General features: G+C 42.0%; 1 protein-coding gene across 5 annotated transcripts in view; it reads right to left on the bottom strand.

Moving 5' to 3' along the window:
- med23 (mediator complex subunit 23) overlaps positions 1-21,974 on the bottom strand; it is a 94,999-nt gene that overhangs the window by 14,005 nt on the left and 59,020 nt on the right. For all 5 annotated transcript variants that reach the window (XM_041187637.1, XM_041187640.1, XM_041187638.1 and 2 more), the window contains 4 exons: positions 19,906-20,071; positions 17,512-17,584; positions 10,362-10,576; positions 4,783-4,903 (listed from right to left, as the gene is read on the bottom strand). In XM_041187637.1, coding sequence (XP_041043571.1) covers positions 4,783-4,903; positions 10,362-10,576; positions 17,512-17,584; positions 19,906-20,071 — 575 coding nt within the window. The remainder of the gene's footprint in view (positions 1-4,782; positions 4,904-10,361; positions 10,577-17,511; positions 17,585-19,905; positions 20,072-21,974) is intronic.

Raw genomic sequence — 21,974 nt, 5'->3', positions numbered from 1 at the left:
CAATAACATTCCCCTTTGCTGAGGCAAAAAACATTGATCTTATGGTGGAACTTCTCCTTAGCCCCATTCAGCGCCTAGCCGTTAAGGGAAAATTAGCCCAACTTTTCTCTTCTCTACTGTTCCACCCACTCCCTGCCCTGTCCATCGCCACCTCTTTTCATCTCTTCCCTATTTTTCTCCGCTTCCCATTTCCGCTATTCCTCTCGATTCTTGCCTCTTCCCTTCCACTCCCTTCCTCTCGCCCTCATGCTATTCTCAATTCTATTTCTCTCATTTTCACTTTCTGCACCCCTCTTCCTTCTGGTCTTCAGCCAATTTTCTCTCTCTCCTTTGTCTCCTTCCCTTCCTTCACAGGCAATCATAGACTTCATCCCCCTACCTCTTCTTCTTCAACCTCCTCCTCAGTTTTGGTTCAGTTACTTCCCCTCCAAGTCACAAACGATCCTGACTTGGAGCTATGTCGCCAGTCCTTCACTGTCACTGGGTCAAAATCCTGGAACTCCCTAACAGCACTGTGGGTGTTCCTACAACACATGGATTGCAGCGGTTCAAGAAGGCAGCTCACCACCATCTTCTCAACTGTAATTAGGGATGGGCAATAAATGCTGACCCAGCCAGCGATGCCCTTTTCCCATGAATGAATGAAAAAACTTCCCTGTCCTTTGACTCTGCTTGACTTGAAAAATCCCTTTGGTCGTGACTCTTTATGTGGAAGAACATATGAAATAGACAATAAAATGGTAAATGGGAGCCTATGTGACAGCTGCACTTGGAGAATCTCAGTAATCCGACAACAAAGCAGAAATTTAGCACAACCATGTTAAACTGGGAAGGCAGAACTTTAAAAGATTGTTCGCCCAGAGGTTTAAATTGTATGTAGCATGGGATAAAAACAAACTTAGACGAATCAATATTTAAGGGAAATAATAGAGAAAAGTTAAATCAAGACGGGAAGTACCAGTGATAATTGGAATTCAAAGTGGATCACTGAAATTCAAAGTGAACTAAAGGTTGAAGGAGTTTCACAAATGGAGTGCACTACCCTGTCAAACCTGAAGAAGGGAATTGGGAGAAGTATAAGAAAGGGTACCTATGAAGTTACTATTGGGATTTAATCAGGGAGTGAGTCATCACAATTTGGGAAATGGACAAGCAATCAGATCAGCAATCAAAGCTGAGTTCAGCACACTTAGGGGCAGAGTTGACATGAAGGTAAAGAAATGGAGACAGTGGATAAATTAAGAAGTAAAAAGAGAATTTGCTAGAAATACTCAAGAGGTCAGAAAGCATCCGTGGGTAAAAAAACAGTTAATGGCCCACATCTTCCAGTCTCCGAATCATCAGAGGCCGATGTACCCCCCAAGATACTTGTTGGGACTTCTCGGAAGTCTGATTCTGTGGGAATTGCCTGGGAAGTTTGAATCTCCGATGGGCAATTACCCTGCTCTCAGGAGTCCTTAACAAGTCTCCAAACCTGAGTTAAGACTCGGAGACTTTGGACAGTTCCAACTTACATATCTGAAGTTACCCAGGAAATGTTAGTCAGGGAAATCCTAGTCTAACTCTTGGATAACCATACAACTAACCCACAACCACTTACTCTGACCCCCACCCACCTGACTCCCCCTCGACTCCTGGACACAGAAAAGTAGGAGTGGAGTGGCAATCTGACAGTGATTGACGTTCCTTGGAAATTCGGGCCAATTTTTCAGGTCAATGACCTTTCATCAGAACTGGGTTTGGAGTTCTAATGAAAGGTCAATGGCCTGAAATGGTAACTCTTTTTCTCTCCACTGATACTGCATGATTTGCTGAATATTACCAGCATTTTTTGTTTTTATTTCAGATTTCCAGCATCTGCAGCATTTTGCTTTTGTGTTAGTGGATGAATTAAGGTTAGGAAAAATAGTAAAGATAGACTCTTGGGCATTTTTTTCAACCCAAGTGATGACGTTAATGAACAGATAGCAGACTGGCTACCAGTGCAGAAAGAAACAAGATCTCAGAAGAGACGCCAGCTATAAAAAGAAATGATAGACTGAACTGAAGTTTGCATGTCACGGAGAGATTGTAGTCTCAAGGAATTCTTTGCTCAAGACAACACCGATTGGATGATAAATTGAGTACCTGCATCTAGAGCAATAAAACAATTAAAGGTTAGAAAAGACCCTGAAATGACAAGGAGGAGAGGACTAAAATGTTGGGATTGATAATATAGGGAAAGAAAATACAGGAGCTTTAAAAGTCACACACGCAAGGGTTGCCTCCAAACTCAAAGTTTGGCAACAGAGTGCAGGAACAATACTATCCTCATAAATAACTTGGAACAATCTTCAGAACACAAAACATTGGTACAGGAAAGGCCAGCTGCACCTGAATCAAATACAATTGCAGAGATTTCTGAAAAAACATTGAGGCAACAATTGAAAACCATTTAAATGTAGACATTAGGAGGCGAGAGAGATAGAAGTGGAGAGATTTCAGACAGGATAGCTCACAGGGTAGAAGGTGTCAAATGGCAATGTGGTCAACAATGCCCAGAACCAGAGACCTGGAACAGACAGACACTAACCAAAGAGAGCTTAGCCATCTGAATACCATTCCCAGTGACAACGACAATCTGCACCTCTTTACCTTTGCCAATCAACACAAGCAAATATTAAGAAATGAGACATTTGACATTTAATGGGATTCAAGGTTCTGCTAAAATGGATTCAAACATGCGATAAATAAATGTCCCCTAGCATGAGGACTTGAAGTCATAAGGGTCATGTGAAGAAATCATTCTACTTTATTCTTTCATGTGATGGGGGTGCCACTGGCAAGGTCAGCATTTGTTGCCCAATTATAATTGCCATTGAGAAGGTGGTGGTAAGCCACCTTGTGGAACTGCTGCAGCCCATTTCGTGCAGGTACTCCCACAGTGCTATTAGGAAGGGAGTCCCAGGATTTTTTTAAAAACTCATTCATGGGATGTGGGTGCTGCTGGCCCAGCCAGCATTTATTGCACATCTTGTTCAGAGGACATTTATGAGTCAACCAAATTGCTGTGGGTCTGGAATCACATGTAGGCCAGATCAGGTAAGGACAGCAGATTTCCTTCATTAGTGAACCAGACAGGTTTTTACAACAATTGACAATGGTTTCATGTTCATCATTAGACCTTTAATTCCAGATTTTTATTGAATTCAAATGCCACGATCTGCCATGGCAGGATTCAAACCTGGGTCCCCAGAGCATTGCCCTAGGTGCCTGCTTTACTAGTACAGTGACAATACACTACGTCATCACCTCCATGAATATTAAGACCCAATGGCAGTGAAGGAACAGCGATACAGTTCCAGGTCAGGATGTTGTGTGGCTTGGAATGGGAACTTGCAGTTGGTGGTGTTCCATGTGTATGCTACCCTTCCTCTAGGTGGTGGAAGTCACGGGTTTAGAAAGTGCTGTTAAAAGAGCCTCCATGAGTTGCTGCAATGCATCTTGTATGTCACTGTGGGTCAACGGCAAAGAGAGTGACGTTTAAGTTGATGGATGGGGTGCCGATCAAGTGAACTGCTTTGTTCTGGATGATGTCGACCTTCTTGCAAGTAACGAGTATTCCATCACACTCCTGACTTTTGTCTTGTAGGTGGTGGACAGCCTTTGGGGAGTCAGATGGTGAGTTACTCATCTCCGAATTCCCAGCCTCTGACCTGCTCTTGTAACCACAGTATTTATATGGCTGCTTCAGTTCGGTTTCTGGTCAATGGCAACCCCAGGATATTGACAGTGGGGATTTAGCAATCGTAATGCCATTGAATGTCAAGGGAAGGTGGTTAGATTCTCTCTTGTTGGAAATGGTCATTGCTTGGCACTTGTGTGGCACAAATATTACTTGCCACTTAGCAGCCCAAGCCTGAATATTAACCAGGTGTTGCTGCATGTGGACATGGATTGCTTCAATATCGGAGTCATGAATGGTGCTGAACATTGTGCAATCTTCAGCGAATATCCCCACTTCTGACCTTATGATGGAAGGAAGGTCATTGATGAAGCAGCTGATGATTGGGCCCAGGACATGACCCTGAGGAACTCCTGCAGTGATGTCCTGAGATTGAGATGATTGACCTCAATGACCACAACCACCTTCCTTTGTGCTAGGAATGACTCCAACCGTTGGAGAGTTTTCCCCCTGATTCCCATTAACTTCAATTTGCCAGGGCCACTTGATGCCACACTCAGTCATCATGCTGTCATGATGTCAAGGGCAGTCACATTCAACTCCTCTCTTGAATTCAGCTCTCTTGTCCATGTTTGGATTAAGGTCAGGAGCCCAGTGACCATGGTGGAACCCAAACCAAGTATCAACGAGTAGTGACAAATGCATCCGTGACAGGTTGATTGGTAAGGACAAAGGTCTAGCAGGTTTTCTCCTTTTTTTGGTTCCCTCATTAACTGCCACAGGCCCAGTCTGGCTATATGTCCTCCTTCAGGACTATGCCAGCTCAGTCAATAGTGGTGCTACCAAGTCCTCCACGCAGAGTACATTCTGTGCCCTTGCCACCCTCAGTGCTTCTTTCAATTAGAACTCTGGATTACTAGTCCAGTGACATTACCATCTCATACTGGCATGTCTCATTTTCAATTCTAACACTTGATGACATTTAATTCAGTAAGAGTTCCAACTGAGAAATAACAAACTCATTTTCTATAATTATGCTCAGCGGTTGGTTACCACAAACTGCAAGTTAGCATTTGAGATTCATACTGAAATTACATTTTCGTAAACAAAGGACTGACCTCAAGCATACATCGGGTCCTTTCTTGCTGGAACCGTTGCAGGAAAGGGCCAACGAGATGATATATGTACAACAACTGGAATTCAGTCTTCACCAAAGGCTTTAGCACTTCTGTGAGAAATCTGAGGAAGACAAACAGCTTATTTATTTTCACAATATGTTCTAATTTGCTACCTTCTTACTCTTCTTTGGACTCAGGCTACAGTTTTGTGCTGTGGACAGGCTAAGGAAACAAATAGAACTATGTTTTTTTTCTTTCCATGACATTAAATAACATGTCCTTGTTCAAATTTTACACAAAACTATACATAAATTAAAAACCACTGTACAGCCTTCAACCTCACTTTTGTGAAAAGTTCTAAAGTTTTATATCAATGCTGACATTATGCTTTTTTTTTACACAATGCTAATTTAGACTTGCCAACCCCACCATCTCAAATCATGGGACGATTTCTTAAAAAGCAAGAGAGCGCAGTTCTGAAGAAGTGTCATATTCAATTGGAAAAGTTCAGTCTGTTTTTCCAGCAGATGCTGCCACAGATCTGCTGAATATTTACAGCATTTGTTTTATTTCAGATTTTTAGTATCCTCAGAATTTTACTTTTATTTTAGCGAATAGATCAATTTATTTTAAACCATAAATTTTGTTACGCAATCAGATGCAAGTCCAAAAATTTTCAATTAATTTAATCACTTAAGAGCTCAGGCAAACATGTCCTTCCTTGTGATGGACTATTGGAATTTATGAAAAGTTTCTTTCATTGAAATTATAAAATAAATTCTATACTTCCATGATAGGCAATATGTTTATACAATCAGGTGACTACTTGCTGCTTTTTAAAAAAATAATCTATAATATTGGACATATTCACTTGACCACACAATAAAATTAAAATTATAAAATTATATAAAGTTAAAATTAGCTTAGTTAGGAAATATTCAAATGTGAAAAGTTCAATATTTAAAAGTTATTTAAATAAATTTATTAAAATTCTTAAATAAAATCACGCAGGATTCTGTGACAACCAATTTAAAAGAACTCTGAAAAGGGTAAACACTTAGTGTATCAAAAGAAGGACGCTCCCCCCTATTTAATTCAAATTCAGTTGAATTTTCAGTAGAAATATTGTTCAAATCATGAAAATCACTTGGCCAGTTTTAGGTAAAAGGAGATTCAAGTGGGGATATTAGATAATTACTTTAATTTATTCAAGGAGCTCGAAAGTGCTAGATTAGTGAATCAGGCAAGTGCTACTGAGGTTTCCTGGTGTCTGTCTTTCTTTCTTGAGAACTCAGTGTTCCAATATCCTCTATGTATGCTAAACATCACTGTCATAATATCTATCATTATTCCACATCTAATTCCCATCAATGCTGGTGCTTTTAAATCTCACTTCCAACATCCTCCAATTTGTAGATAACCTCAAATTAAGCAACATTTATGAAAAATATAGCACCTCATCCACCATTTGATCTTCAAACAACGGTCCTCAAATTTTATTAGCAACACACGTCAGGATGAAAAAGAATAGTCTCAATTTTACTTAGTGAAGCAACAATAGTTTATTTTAGGGCAACTGAACTCAATTAACTAAATTAAATTAAGCTTGCAATTAAATTAACCAAAACTTTTTTTTAACCCTCACTATCCAACAGATTTCACTTACTTCACATTAATGGCTTTCTCCTGAAGCTTATGGGACAATTTTCAGAAATTTAGACTAATGCACTATGATTCATTACAAAGATAAAAAACAATATTCTACACACTGAAGATCAAAGTTATTTTGTTGGACACATTTAGATGACAACTTTTAAACATAGTATCCTCAGATACCTAAACTGTTAATAAAATAACCTATTGTATCACATTAATAGACATACTGGCTGCTGTTTAAGATCAAATTTCTTTTCCCCATTGACATCTTTGTCAATTCCTCTTCTTACATCTCTCATAATTCCATGACGTCAAGCACCATGCCTTTAATCGAGCTCTAATCTAAACTCACCTTACTCCCTACATCAACAAAAACAGAATTACCTGGAAAAACTCAGCAGGTCTGGCAGCATCGGTGGAGAAGAAAAGAGTTGACGTTTCAAGTCCTCATGACCCTTTAACAGAACTGAGTGAATATTAGGAGAGGGGTGAAATATAAGCTGGTTTAAGGTGGGGCGGGGAGAAGTGGGGGGTTGGTGTGGTTGTAGGGACAAGCAAGCAGTGAAAGGAGCAGATAATCAAAAGATGTCACAGACAAAAGAACACAGAGGTGTTGAAGGTGGTGATATTATCTAAATGAATGTGCTAATTAAGAATGGATGGTAGGGCACGCAAGGTATAGCTCTAGTGGGGGTGGGGTGGAAAGACTAGCAGGGCATAAAAGATTTAAAAATAATGGAAATAGGTGGGAAAAGAAAAATCTATATAAATTACTGGAAAAAACAAAAGGAAGGGGGCAGAAACGGAAAGGGGTGGGGATGGACAAGGCAGTTCAAGATCTAAAGTTGTTGAATTCAATATTCTGTCCGGAAGGCTGTAAAGTGCCTAGTCGGAAGATGAGGTGCTGTTCCTCCAGTTTGCCTTGGGCTTCACTGGAACAATGCAGCAAGCCAAGGGCAGACATGTGGGCAAGAGAGCAGGGTGGAGTGTTAAAATGGCAAGCGACAGGGAGGTTTGGGTCATTCTTGCGGAGGTGTTCTGCAAAGCGGTTGCCCAGTTTACGTTTGCTCTCTCGAATGTAGAGGAGACCGGTCTTCATTCACCCATCACCCTTGCTTGCTAACCTACACTGGTTCCTGGTTAGGCAATGGGAACAGTGTCTCCATATCTACGCTGTCCAGACCCCTCATGATTTTGAATACCTCTATTAAATCTCCTCTCAACCTTCTCTTCAAGGAAAACAGTCCTAACTTCTCCAATCCATCTACATAACTGAAATTTCAATCCCTGGAATGTTGTAAATATCTAATTCATGGTTCATGTTAATATTTTAGAGATAATGTTTAATTCCGGGAAGATTAAAGCTTAACTGTAGAAAATGGGATAAATGCAACTAAAGCAGCTTGGAGCCTGTTACGCTTAAAACGGTTGGGGGCATGTTAACTTAACGGGTTAACAGCTAGAAAGACAAGATGCTAAAAAAGCAGGTTGCTTACTTAATGGGGGAACTGGAGATTTGATGTCTACACTGCTTGCAAGGAAATGCCACCCAGGGAGATGCTTTGTTTTGGAATTAGAACTAAATTAATTTAAAAGCATTCAGTGAACCCTGAAGGGCTATTTCATCATGGATATGGGTGGCTTAATAAGGTTCTCTGGTTTCCATTGATCTGTGTTTGCTTGAAGAAGGGGCTGATTGCAGTTTGTACCTCATGTGGTTTGCAGTTCAGAGAGAAGCCCTGGGAGCTGACAAGGTGGCGGAAGGCCGTTGGTTCTGTGCTGGAGACAGTTAGGGCTCAGAAAAGCACTGAGAGCCATTTATAGCTTGGAGAAGCTAGGAGACTTGAGTTCGGAGAAACCCAGCAGCAGAGCCAGCTTAGTGAAGCTAGTGGTCTGTGAAAGAGTTGGAAGTGTGCTGGTACTTAGATGTGGGAGTGCAGTCTCAGATGAGACTGAATCATTGGGAGATGAACAGTTGTTGAGGCAGTTGGAGTCAGAATGGCTTTTGAGGGAATTCAATGGCTAGATCTTCAAAAGTGAAGAGTTGAAATCCCTCCCAAGGGAAACAGTTTTACCAAGATTTTGAGACATATGGTAGACAAGGGTGTCTGGGTGCGTTACTGAGAAATCGAAGGGAGCTGTCCTGGTCCGCACCTGCCATTTAACGTGCAGTATGGTGTCTTTGACCACACCTTTCCTGTTAATTCATATTTACTTCATGTTAATTCTGAATGTCAGAGTATAATATAGATATTGTCGATTGTTTTACAAAGTTTGTTTCTCTTGTTTAAAACTGTGGAATCTTGTGGCTTTATTCTCCTTGTGGGTATCTGGGATTTCAAACTTTGTCTACTCCAAAAAGTTATAGGTCCCTAACTGGACTGTAACACTTTCTGAAGTGTGCTGCCCAGAACTGGATACAATACTCCAGTTAAGGCTGAACCAGTGTTTTATACAAATTTAACCAACTTTCTTGTTTTTGTTCTCTATGCCCCATTAATAAAGGTTAGGATGCTGCATGCTTTATTAACCATTCTCTCAACCGGTCCTGTAACCTTCAATGATTTGTGCACATATGCATTCAGGTCCGTCCGGTCCTAAACTCCCTTTAGAATTTTATTTTTTATTTTATGTTGTCTCTCTGTGTTCCATTTACCAAGCGAATCATTTTATGCTTTACATTAAATTTCATCTGCCATTTGTCCGCCCATTCCGCCAACTTGCTGATGGCCTTATGAATTTCCCCACAATCCTCATAGTTCACAGTACTTTCAGGTTTTGCATCATTCGCAAATTTTGAAATTGTACCCTATACACCAAGGTCTAGGTCATTAATGTATATCAGGAAAAGCAAGGCTGCCAACACCGACCATGGGGAACTCCACTATGAATCTTCCTCCATTTCGAAAAACATCCATTAACCACTACTTTGTTTCCTGTCACTTAGCCAATTTCGTATCCATGTTACTATTGTCCCTTTTATTCCATGAACTCTAACTTTGTTCACAAGTCTTTTGTGTGGCACTTTATAAAATGCCTCTTAAAGGTCCCTGTACACGACATCAACAGCATTACTCTCATCAAACCTCTCTGTTACCTTCTCAAAAAATCAAGCTAGTTAAACACAATTTGCACTTAACAAATCCATGCCGGCTTTTCTTAATTAACCCACATTTGTCCAAATGATTTTTAATTTTGTCATGAATTATCATTTCTAGAAGCATCCCCGCCAACGAAGATAAACTGACTGGCCTGTGATTGCACAGCTGATCTTTATACCCTTTTCTGAACTAATTTTGAATTAATTCATGGTTTGTATGGGCAAAAAAAGACTTGCATTTGTACAGCACCTTTAACAACCCCAGAATGTCCCAAAGCACTTTGCAGCCAATTAAGTACTTTTGAAGTATACTTTTGTAATGCAGGAAATGCAAATGCTAACTTGCACATAACAAGGTCCCACAAACAGCAATGAGGTAAATTAGAAAATGTCCTTTACTGCTGTTAGTTGAAGGATAAATATTAGCCAGGACATGTGGGAGAGCTTGCCAGCTCAAAAAATAGTGCCATGGGATTTCTTTACTTCCACATGAGGGGGCATTAGGGGCCTTGGTTTAACATCCGACCTAAAAAACATCATCTCCGATAGCACAGCACTCTAACATACTGCACTGGACTGTCAATCTAGATTTTGTGCTCAGATGTTTGGGGTAGGACTTTAACCCGCAACCTTCTGACTCGGACAAGAGCTTTACCAGCTAAGCCACAGGTAACAGCTGAACATTGGAATGTGTTTCAACTCTGATATCACTTGGTTAGCATATAGCCATCAGAAATGCTATAAGCTCACTACATTATTACAGTAAGATAATATTACAGTCATATTTTAGTAAGACACAAATAGAAAGACTTCTATTACATACTTGGGGATAAGGGAAAGTTGTCCAATGCTTGAATGGTGCCACACTGCATGTGCCAAGGCTAAAACATAGCTGCAGTACATCTCACAATAAGACTGGTGACAAGCTGTGAAATCAAATAGTTGGAATGGATATCCAACCCATTCTGTATCCGAGGTCAGTGTAGCACTGTTGATAACACTCACAATCCGATCATTCAATACTATCCAGTAGGGCTCCTTTAAATACAAAATAAAAGAAAAATTATTTTTTGGAAACAAGACTTTTACTAGAAGGCATTTTTGAATCCAATATTTCAAACTTGGGAACACATCACACTTTCAACTAAATTGTGAACCAGAGTGCCTGCAACCTTGGGGTCATATCTGACCCCAAAATTAGTTTCCGACCATGTATCTGTGCCATCACTAAGCCCACCTAGTTCTATGCCGGTTATGTCACTTGACTTCAGCCTGTCTCAGCTCAACCACTGCGGAAATTCTCTTATATAGCTTTACCTCTAGACCTGACTATTCTAATGCACCCGGGCCAGTTTCCCATGCTCTATCCTCCATAAACTTGAAGTAATCTAAAGCTCTGTTGCCCATGTCCTTGCTCGCACCAAGTCTTATTCAACCTTCATCCCTTATTTGATGAACTACACTGGCTCCCAGTTAAGTAATGTCTTGATTTAAAAATTTTCATCTTTCTTTTTAAAATCCCATGACCTTGCCCCTCTCAATCCCCAGAATCTCGTTCAACCCCACAACCCTCCAAGATATTTGCGCTTATCTAATTTTGGCCTCAAGTACCGCAAATCTTAATTTCTCCACTGTTAGCAGTCATGCCTCCAGGCGCCTGGGTTCTAAACATTGGAACTATCCCCCCCAAAGTCTCTCCTTCCTCATCTAAGACATTCTTTAAAACCTGGTTCTTTGGTCAAGCTTTTGGTCATCTGCCTTAATATTGCCTTATGGGGCTCAGTGTTAATATTTGCTTGTAATGTTCCTGTGAAACGCCTTGTTTTATAACATTAAAGGCACAACATAATCACAAGTTGTTATTTACTGCACTGCAAGGCATTTGCCTGCACGTTGGACAACTAATTTCATTGTCAAATGTAACACAGTAGGACATTAATGATTTCACTAAGCTGAAAGGTTGCGACCGAATTTGTCCTACAAATCTTACTGCCATTCCATAATGAGTTTTTCAGCTGAATGGTGGAAGCAGTCAACTAAATCCACTGCTACATTGACCTTATCTAGTACAAACAGGCGTTGCAGACAAAGTCTGAGCACTCTTTCACCTTGTCTTCTGGTATCAGAATTGCAGTGGTCTGGTGTGCTGCCGTACCAATGTAACAGCCTAGCTTTTCCAATAGGTTACTTGTTTTACCAGAGTAAAACAGGCAGTGAAGGGAGAAAATAGCCAGAGTTCTATTTTTTCATGATATCCTCCCACTATATCCCCAACCCATTTTCCAGTTACAGCATGTGGTTTGGGAAGTATCCAAGCATCTTTGGATGACCAGATGCAAATGAGGCTGCAACAACATACTGACATCATACTCTCCAGAGTTGAAGGGCATGGGGGTAGGAAGGAAAGTGGAGTGAGGGCACAATCAGATCAGCCATGATCTTACTGAATGTCACAGCAAGCTCGAGGGGTCAAATGGCCTACTCCTGCTAACTCATATGTATCTTCTGATAATATTATACTTGTTCTAGTTCTTCCTCTTGCCTGTATTAGTTAGGCATCAAATGTTTCTGGATTCTTTAGAAAAGGAGAAAAGTGAATTGAAAACAGCCCAGCAGTTTGAGTTGTAGGACAAACATTGAACCCACATACTCCCTTTCTCAATATCACTACTATGGCAGCAGGAGTGTACTTTTGCAACTTGTAGATCTATATAATGAAGCCCCCACTCATAGGATATGATAAAATAGGATACAATAACAATGCTTGTACATGCAATAACTTCTTTCTTAAATGCTGCCAAAGGCTGTGACCCCCTACCCAATGCGCTCCTCTCCAACTCATTAACTGCCCACGCTGCATGGCAGTCAGCTAATGTAGGAATTATTTACAAGGAAACTCTACAGCATTTTATTGTTCTATTACAGTTTTTTCCCCACCTATACCAACGGTGTTTATACTTGAGGTTTATAGAGGTTGGTGACTGTACCTAGTTAGTAGTTTTTTAAAAATTCTTTCACGGCTTGTGGGCATTGTTGGCTAGGCCAGCATTTTTATCGCCCATCCTTAATTGCCCTGGAGGTGGTACTGGTGAATCGTCTTCTTGAGCCACTGCAGTCCATGTGGTGCAGGTACACCACAGTACCATTTGGAGAGAGTTCCAGGATTTTGACCCAGCAACAGTGAAGGAATGGCAATATATTACCAAGTCAGGATGGTGTGAGGCTTGGAGGGAAACTTGCAGGTGGTTGTGTTCCCATATGTCTAGTGCCCTTGGTCTTCTAGATTGTAGAGGTCGTAGGTTTGGAACGTGCTGTCGAAGGAGTCTTGGTGAGTTGCTGCAATGCATCTTGCAGATGGTACACACTCCACCACTGATGCACAGTGGTAGCAGGGGTGGATGTTGGAAGTGTTGGATGGCATGCCATCAAGCGGGCTACTTTGTCCTGGCTGGTGCCAAACTTCGAGTGCTGATGGAGCTGGACTCATCTAGACAAGTAGACAGTATTCCTTGTAGATGGTGGACAGGCTTTGGGGAATCAGGTGGTGAGTTACTTATTGCAGAATTTCCAGCCTCTGACCTGTTTTTGCAGCCACATTATTTATATTGCTGTTCCAGTTCAGCTGTTCCAGCTGGTCAATGATAATTCCCAGGATTTTCTCAGTGGGCATTCAGCGATGCTAATGACATTGAATGTCAAGAGGAGATGGTTGGATTCTCTCTTGTTGGAGATGGTCATTGCCTGGCACAAATGTTATTTGCCACTTTGCCCAAGCCTGAATGTTGTCCAGATCTTGCTACACATGGGCGCAGACTGCCACAGTATCTGAGGAGTTGTGAATGCTGCTGAACGTTGTGCAAACATCAGGAAGCATCCCGATGTTGATCTTATGATGGAAAGGAAATCATCGATGAAGCAGCTCAAAATGGTTGGGCGTTGGACTTTACCCTGAGGGACTCCTGCAGTGATGTCCAGCAAACTGGGATGATTGACCTCCAACAACCACAGCCATCTTCCTCTGTGCAAGGTATAACTCCAACCAGCGGAGTGTTTTCCCTGTCCCCGCCTCCCTTTGATTCCTATTGACTTGGGAGCTTTGCTAGGGCTCCTTGATGCCACACTCTGTCAAATGCTGCCTTGATATAAAGGGCAGTCACTCTCACCTCACCTCTGGAGTTCAGCTCTTTTGCCCATGTTTGGACTAAGGCTATAATGAGGTCAGGAACTAAGTGACCCTGTCAGAATCCAAACTGAGTGTCAGTGAACAGGTTTCTGAGCAAGTGCTGCTTGATAGCACTGTCAATTTCTTTGCTGATGATCGAGTGTAGACTGATGGGGTGATAATTGGCTGGGTTTAACTTGTCCTGCTTTTTAGGGACAGGACATAACTGGACAGTTTTCCACATTGCCAGGCGGATACTAGTGTTGCAGCTGTACTGGAACAGCCTGGCTAAGGGTGCAGCTAGTTCTGGAGCACAAGTCTTCAAATACTGTTGCTGGAATGTTGTCAGGGCTCATAGCATTTGCAGTATCCAGTGCCTTCAGCCATTTCTTGATATCACGTGGAATCGAATTAGCTCTAGACGGGCTTGTGCGATGCTGGGGACATCAGGAGGCAGCTGAGATGGATCATCCACTCAGCACATCTGGCTGAAAATGGCTGCAAATGTATCAGCCTCGTCTTTTGCACTGATGAGCTGGGTTCCCCTATTATTAACGACGGGGATATTTGTGGGCACTCCTCCTCCATTTAGTTGTTTAATTGTTCACCACCATTCAGACTCGATGTGGCGTAACTGTAGGTCTTTGACTCGATCCGTTGGCTGTGGGATTGCTTAGCTCTGTCTATCACTTGCTGCTTTTGCTGTTTGGCATGCAAGTAGTCTTGTGTTGTACCTTAACCAGGCTGACACCTGTTTTTTTTTTTAGGTATGCCTGGTGCTGCTCCTGGTAAGCCCTCCTGCACTCTTCATTGAACCAGGGTTGATCCCATGGCTTAACAATAATGGTAGAGTGGGGGGATGAGGCCAGGCCATGAAGTTACAGATTGTGGTTGAGTACAATTCTGCTGTTGCTGCTGATGGCCCACAGCGCCTTATAGATGCCCAGTTTTGAGTTGCTAGACCTGTTTAAAATCTATCCCACTTAGCATGATGGTAGTGCCATACAACACGATGAAGGATTTCCTCAATGTGAGGTTGTGACTTCGTCTTCACAAGCACTGGGCGGTGGTCATTCCTACTGATACTGTCATGGAAAGATGCATCTGCGGCAGGCAGGTTGGTGAGGACGAGTCGGTTCTTCCCCCTTGTTGGTTCCCTCACCACCTGCTGCAGACTCAGTCTAGCAGCTATGTCCTTTAGCTCTTGGCCAGCCTTGTCAGTAATGGTGTTACACTCTAGGTGATGGACATTGAAGTCCCCCCGACCCATTGTACAATCTGTGCCCTAGACACCCTCAGTGCTGCCTTCAGGCGGTGCTCAACATGGAGGAGTACTGATTCATCAGCTGTGGGAGGCTGGTAGGAGGTTTCCTTGCCCATTTTCGATCTGATACCATGAGACTTCAGAGGGTCCGAGTCGATGTTGAGAACCTCAAGGACAGCTCCCTCCCGAACGTATATCACTGTGCTGCCACCTTTGGTAGATCTGTCCTGTCAGTGAGATAGGACATCCTCAGGGATGGTGATGATGTTGTCTGGTACATTGTCTGCAAGGTACAATTCCGTGAATATGGATATGGCATGTGGATATGTTGCTTGACTGGTCTGTGAGACAGTTCTCCCAATTTTGGCACAAGCCACCAGATGTTAGTAAGGAGGACCTTGCAGGGTTGACAGGACTGGGTTTGCTGTTGTCATTTCCGAATCCTTGGTGGTCCGTCCGGTTTCACCATTTCTTTTAGACTTCATAGTGTTTTGATGCATCTGTAATACTGCAGACTATTCAATTTATCCAGGTGTGATCTGGTTCCAGGTGCTAAGTTTGCTCATCTATCCTCAGCAGCAGAGCTGCCACTTTTTCTGTTATTTAATATCTGGCCAGGTTTTAAGTTATTGCGGGGTCCAGATTGGAGACAGGCAAGCTTGCAATTTCATGCTGTTGGCCTCAGTGCCAGTTTGCCATGGTCCCAACCCCGAGCCCAGCAGGCAGCTAATTTAGGCCAATTAATGACAATTATGGGGCTTTTTCAGGCTGGCCCCATTCCCACATTAACTGGGATTTTCAGTCAGCAATGCAGGCAGCCCACATCAGCCTGGACAATGGACAATGTAGTGGGCTCAGTGCAGGAAGTGGGGCAGGGGTGGGAGGAAGAATCACGCAAGGGATTGCCCACAACCTATAACGGCTGCTGGCCATCCCATGGAAGGGTTGTCCCCTCACAATCATAGCCAAGCAGCTGTGGCAGCTTTGAATTAAAAAAAATGACCTCTTCTTCAGAGGGCACCTCCATGTTGAGGTGCCTATTTGCTCTCCATTACGCATGTGCAGCTCCCATTCTCAGCTGGTGGGGCTGCTGATGTGTCAATGCTCTCCAGCCTCAGAAGCCCGCCCAGCATCCTTCATTGGATGGTGAACCCACTCTCTGCCATTAACTGATTTGGCCCCTTAAAATTCTCGGTGCGCTTGTCTGGAACATACCATTCAGAGTTGAAACCCAGAACTGAACTGGCTGCCGGGTTCCCAACCCAGAATTGAAAATTCCAGCCATCGTTTTTCATTGTTGGGGAAAAAAGCCTCTAATGGTAATTTTCAGCCATAGGATGAGTTTTGGAAGTTTGGCTCACCTCCGAATGAATGGCGCAAGCCAGGATGTGGAAAAATGCCTCCCAAATTCACTAATTCTGGCATAAGCCATCCATCCACAGATGACCTATAGTGCTGATGCTTTCAAAGCATGCAGGATAAGTCAGCAATCAACTGGTTTTACAAATGCCAAGCAAGTGCCTGATCTACTAGGCGTGCATTTTGGCTGCATCTCAGTTGGGACAGGATGCAAAATATTGACCCTGCCCTTCCCCAGGTTCAAAAAAATGTTCTTAGTGACCCACAGGTTTACACAAACCCCTTCTCTATTCTAAGGGGGCTGAAGAGTAAAGGCCAAATAATGCTCAGGGCTAGGTAAATCCCACATCCACTAATTGCCAATGCAATATTCCTGCTCTTACTTGGCAAAGAGCTTGTTGTTTGTCTATCAGGCCAAGAGTGAAAAGTATCTCCTTCCCAACCATTCATCCTTTTATGTCCTTGTTTGGGGTAAGCAGAAGCTAGGCCCCAAAGAAAGGCAAGAGAATTGGTGAGAAAGAGTTCTAGTGCACAACTGTTCTGGATCTTCTATGCAATCTTATTGCCAAGCTATAAATCGCATTAAGGCCTTTTTAAGAAATGCTTGCTGCAGTTGCTGTTTTTTTTTCCAGTTCATTAACATTGGAGCGTAACGCAGGCTTGATAGGTTGCTGGATGGAATTTTTCAAGCTTGGTACTTTTAAAAAAAGATCAATATTTAAATTAATTTTGAATTTCTGCTTTTTATTGAAAACTTTTCTCATCATTGCACTACAACCTGGTGATGTTAAGACTTGTAGACTTCAATGTGTCCAGTGCACTCAATTATTTAATATCATGTGAAGCAAAAGCATTGGCTAAAGATTGGCATCTTTCATGACAGGGACTTCAGGAGGAGGCCAAGAAGAATCATTCACTTGGCACTTCTGGCTGAGGATAACAATAAGCCAACGTCCGCACTATCATGTCACTGGAAAACCAATGGGTTTTCATAGTAAAGCACTAACCCCAGACAGACTGTGAAGACTTGATAGAAAACCTTGTTTTCCCCCATTAAAAAGTTAGAAGAAATAAAGAATCCTTTTGGGATTATAAACTAATCCTGAATTCAGACTTCACAATACAAAGGCTCATTGGCTGCATCAATTATTAGCATGCACTCAGAATTTATAAAACTTCAAAACTTACAGGTAGTGCAGTTATTACAAGTCCGATTGCATTCATCCAGGCAGTAATGTTCTCTCTCGGCACTAATGGCTGGCTGAAGAAGAAAAAAAAAATTAAATGACTAGTACAGAAGCAAATGACAAAAACACCAGCCCAGAAGCAGAATACTGTGGATGATGAAAATCTGAAATAAAAACAGAAAATACTGGAAATACTCAGCAGGTCTGGCAAGTGTGGAGAGAGAAAGAGTTAACGCTTTTGGAAGTTGGCAAATGTTACTATTTTTGAAGAAAGAAGGGTAGAGAAAACAATGAACAGGCCAGTTGGCCTAACATCAGTTGTTAGGAAAATGCTTGCATCTATCATTAAGGAAGGTTTAACAATGCACTTAGAAAAGCATAGTATGATTCGAACAAGTCAACATGATTTTACAATGGGGAATCCTGATTTAATAAATTTGTCAGTTTTTTTTGAGAATGTAACTAGTAGGTTAGATAAAGGGGAACCAGTAGGTGTAGGATTTGGATTTCCAAAAGGCATTCAAAGGTGCCACACAGAAAGTTAATAGGCAAGATAAGGGCTTACAGAGTTTGGGGGTATTATTTTCGCATGGATAGAGGACTGGGTTACAGATAGAAAGCAGGTAGTGGGCATAAATAGTACTTTTTCAAGTTGGCAGGCAGTGAATAGTGGAGTATGCAAGGATCAGTGCTGAGGCCTCAGCTACTTACAAGCTCTGTTAATGACTTGGATGAAGAGACAGCGAGTAATGTATCGAAGTTTGCTGATGAAACCAAGCTAGGTGGAAAAGTAAGCTGTGGGGAAGATACAGAAGCTGCAAAGAGATATAGACAGGTTAGGGGAGTGGTCAACAAAATAGCAGATAGAGTATAATGTAGGGAAGTCTGAAGTTATTCACTTTGGTCATAAGAATAGAAAAGCAGAATATTTTTTATAAAGGTGTAAAACTTTTAAGTGATGTTCAAAGAGACTTGGGTGTGCTCATACAAGGAACACAAAGTTGGCAGGTAGGTGCAGCAAGCAATTAGGAAGGCAAATGGCATGTTGCCTTTTAATGTAAGGGGATTGGAGTACAAATATGAAGTCTTGCTACAATTGTACAGGGTTTTGGTGAGAACACGTCTGGAATACTGTATGCAGTTTTAGTCTCCACAATTAAGAAAGGATATATTTGCATTGGAGGCGGCACTGCGAAAATTCATTAAATTGGTCCTGGGATGATGGGGTTGTCCTCTGATGAGAGGCTGAGTAAACTGGTCTTATATTCTCTGGAGTTTAGAAGAATGAGAGGCGACCTCATTGAAACCTACAAAATTCTTAAGGAGCTTGATGGGTTGAACAGGGAGATTGTTTCTCCTGCCTAGGGAATCTAAAACACATGGGCAGAGTCCCAGGATAAGGGCCCGATTATTTAAGACTGAGGTGAGGAGAAATCACTTCACTCAAAAGGTAGTGAATCTTTGGAATTCTCCACTACAAAGGGCTGTGGATGCTCCATTGTTGAATACTGTTAAGACTGGGGTAGACGGGTTTTTGGTCTCAGGGAATTAAGAGATCTGGGGAGCAGGCGGGAAAATGGAGTTGAAGCCTAAGATCAGCCATGATCGTATTGAATGGCAGAGTAGGCTCGACGAGCCAAATGGTCTACTCTCGCTCCTATTTCTTGTGTTCTTGTAAATGAACTTCTATAAGAACATCAGATCATGAAAGGTCATCTACCTGGAAATTAACATTTGCTCTCTGCACAGATGCTGGCAGCCCTGCTGACAAAAACACCAGCCTAGTTTTAGAAACACTCCATACAAGATTTTTCTGACACATTAACAAGGAGAAGCATCCAAAGAATCATGAATTCGAAAGGGTACTAAGCTAAAAACCCACATAAATTTCACAGAAAATTACGATTTTAAACAAAAATATGTTGTGATACATGCTCACCATTCTACAAAGACAAAATTTATAATCCCACCCAACTCACTCCTCTCACAAGACTCGATAGAAACAACTTGATTTTTGCAACAATGTGCAGCTTCTTTTGTATTGAAAGGTATGGATGGAAACAAAGCAGAGATGAAAGAAATTAGTGTAAAATATGCTATAAAGATTACTCTGGGGTGAAGGCGTGTTTGTGATCTTTACAGTTGATAACGCACAAGCACATACAACAGTGAAGAAAATGACACTCCCAGATTTTCACACTTTACAGGGTGGACTGACTTTTAGTTCTAATTACTTGTATCACTAATATCTAATAAGTTAACCCATGTGATTATCATAGAATTCAGTCAAATCACATTTTGGCAAAATACAATTAATTTACATATTAAAGCTAAAACCTTCCTTCCAAGCCACTGTTGTCCAAACTGAACAAAGTCAATTTCCAAATGAAGTTACCTCTTAAGTACGACATTAAGAAGTGCATTTCCTACTTCCTTCCCTGGAACAGACAATGCCATAAGTTCCACACAGGTTACATGAAGGGCATGTGCTGCTGGGTTGGGAAATTCATTGAATCGCCAGTCACAGTTTGGAAATGGACCAGGTGATTTTCCTGCCATTGGTGTACTGATTAAGGGAAATATTACTGAATGTGTAACAGTGACTAAAGTTTTCTACAAGTACGAGACAAAATAAAATTGCAGATTATTCACAGCCATACCTTACTAAGTACATTGTTCAAAAAATAATTCTTATGTACCAAATAATTACACAATATTTAAAATAATTCTAATTTGACTAATTCTTATAGATCAAGAAAGAGTAAAACAAGTGCTTCCATGACCCATGCTCAATAGGAATTATGGCCAATAGAAGACCTCAAATCACAACAAAATCTTACAGTGCTGACTTTGTCTGCACCAGAGTGCTGCTTTGGGCTGCAGTAGAGTGCTTAAGTTGGAGTTTGGTGACTGAGGGAGTTTGGTAGGAGGGAACGAGGTGATCCTTTGAATACCATAAGTACGGTCAGGTAAGTATTTTTCACGTATAGTTTTTAAGATCTTATTTTGTGGTTCATCGTTTGTAAGGGCTATGTTCTGTAACAACAAGCAGCAGGGAAAAGGGCCCTAGAGTAATTGATATTAAGTATCATCCAAAAGGTTTAATTTAATTTAAAGGGGTAAGTCATGGCAGGAGAGCTCAAAGCTGTGGTATGCTCCTCCTGCTCTATGTGGAAAGCCAGGAACATTTCTAGTGCCCAGGCCCAAGATGTGTGTGGCAAGTGTCTCCAGTTGCAGCTCCTGGAAGCTCAGGATTCAGAACTGGAGCGGCAGCTGGGGACACTATGGAACATCTGCAAGGCAGAGAGTATCGTGGATAGCATGTATAGAGAGGTTGTCACACCGCAGGCTAAGAGTCCACAGGCAGGAAGGGAATGGGTGACCACCAGGCAGAGCAAGAGGACTAGACAGGCAGTGCAGGAATCTCCTGTGGCTATGCCCCTGCAAAACAGATACACCGCTTTGGATACTGTTGAGGGGAATAGCCTCTCTGGGGAAAGCAGCAACAGCCAAATTTGTTGCACCACGATTGGCTCTGAGTAAAAAGTGTGGGAATGCAATAGTTTTAGGGGATCCAATTGTAAGGAAAATAGATAGACCACAAATGAGACTCCAGGATGGTATGTTGCCTCCCTGGTGCTAGGGTCAAGGATGTCTCAGAGCAGCTACAGGACATTCTGAAGGAGGAGGGTGAACAGCCAGTGGTTATGGTACATATTTATACAAATGACATAGGTTAAAAAAAAGGGATGAGGTCCTAAAAGCAGAATATAGTGAGTAAGGAAGTTGAAAAGTAGGACCTCAAAAGGTAGTGATCTCAGAATTACTACCAGTGCCATGTGCTAGTCAGAGTAGAAATAGCAGGCTATATCAGATGAATATGTGGCTGAAGAGATGGTAGGAGGAGGAGGGTTTCAGATTCCTGGGACACGGGGGATCGGTTCTGGGGGAGGTGGGACCAGTACAAACTGGACAGGTTTATACCTGGGCAGAACCGGGACTGATGTCCTAGGGGGAATATTTGCTTGAGTGGTTGGGGACGGTTTAAACTAAAATGGCAGGGGGGTGGGAACCTATGCAAGGAGTCAGAGGAGGGGGAATCAAGGGCAAGAACAAAAGACAGAAAGCTGAATAAGAAAAGTGATAGGCGGAGAAATCAAGGGCAAGAATCAAACAGGGCCTCAGTGAAAAACAGTGGGAATGGGACAAGTAATGTTAAAAAGACAAGCCTTAAGGCTTTGTGCCTTAACACGAGGAGCATTCGCAATAAAGTGGATGAATTAACTGCACAAATAGATATAAACAGGTATGATATAGTTGGGATTGCGGAGACATGGCTGCAGGGTGACCAGGGATGGGAACTGAACATCCAGGGAAATTCAGTATTTAGGAAGGACAGACAAAAAAGAGAAGATGGTAGAGTTGCATTGCTGGTTAAAGAGAAAATTAACGCAATAGTGAGGA

This window comes from Carcharodon carcharias, chromosome 5, assembly GCF_017639515.1.
Source record: "Carcharodon carcharias isolate sCarCar2 chromosome 5, sCarCar2.pri, whole genome shotgun sequence".
Lineage (NCBI taxonomy): Eukaryota > Metazoa > Chordata > Chondrichthyes > Lamniformes > Lamnidae > Carcharodon > Carcharodon carcharias.
Note: the sequence above shows the minus strand (reverse complement) of the source record. Positions and strands in the feature narration are given on the sequence as shown.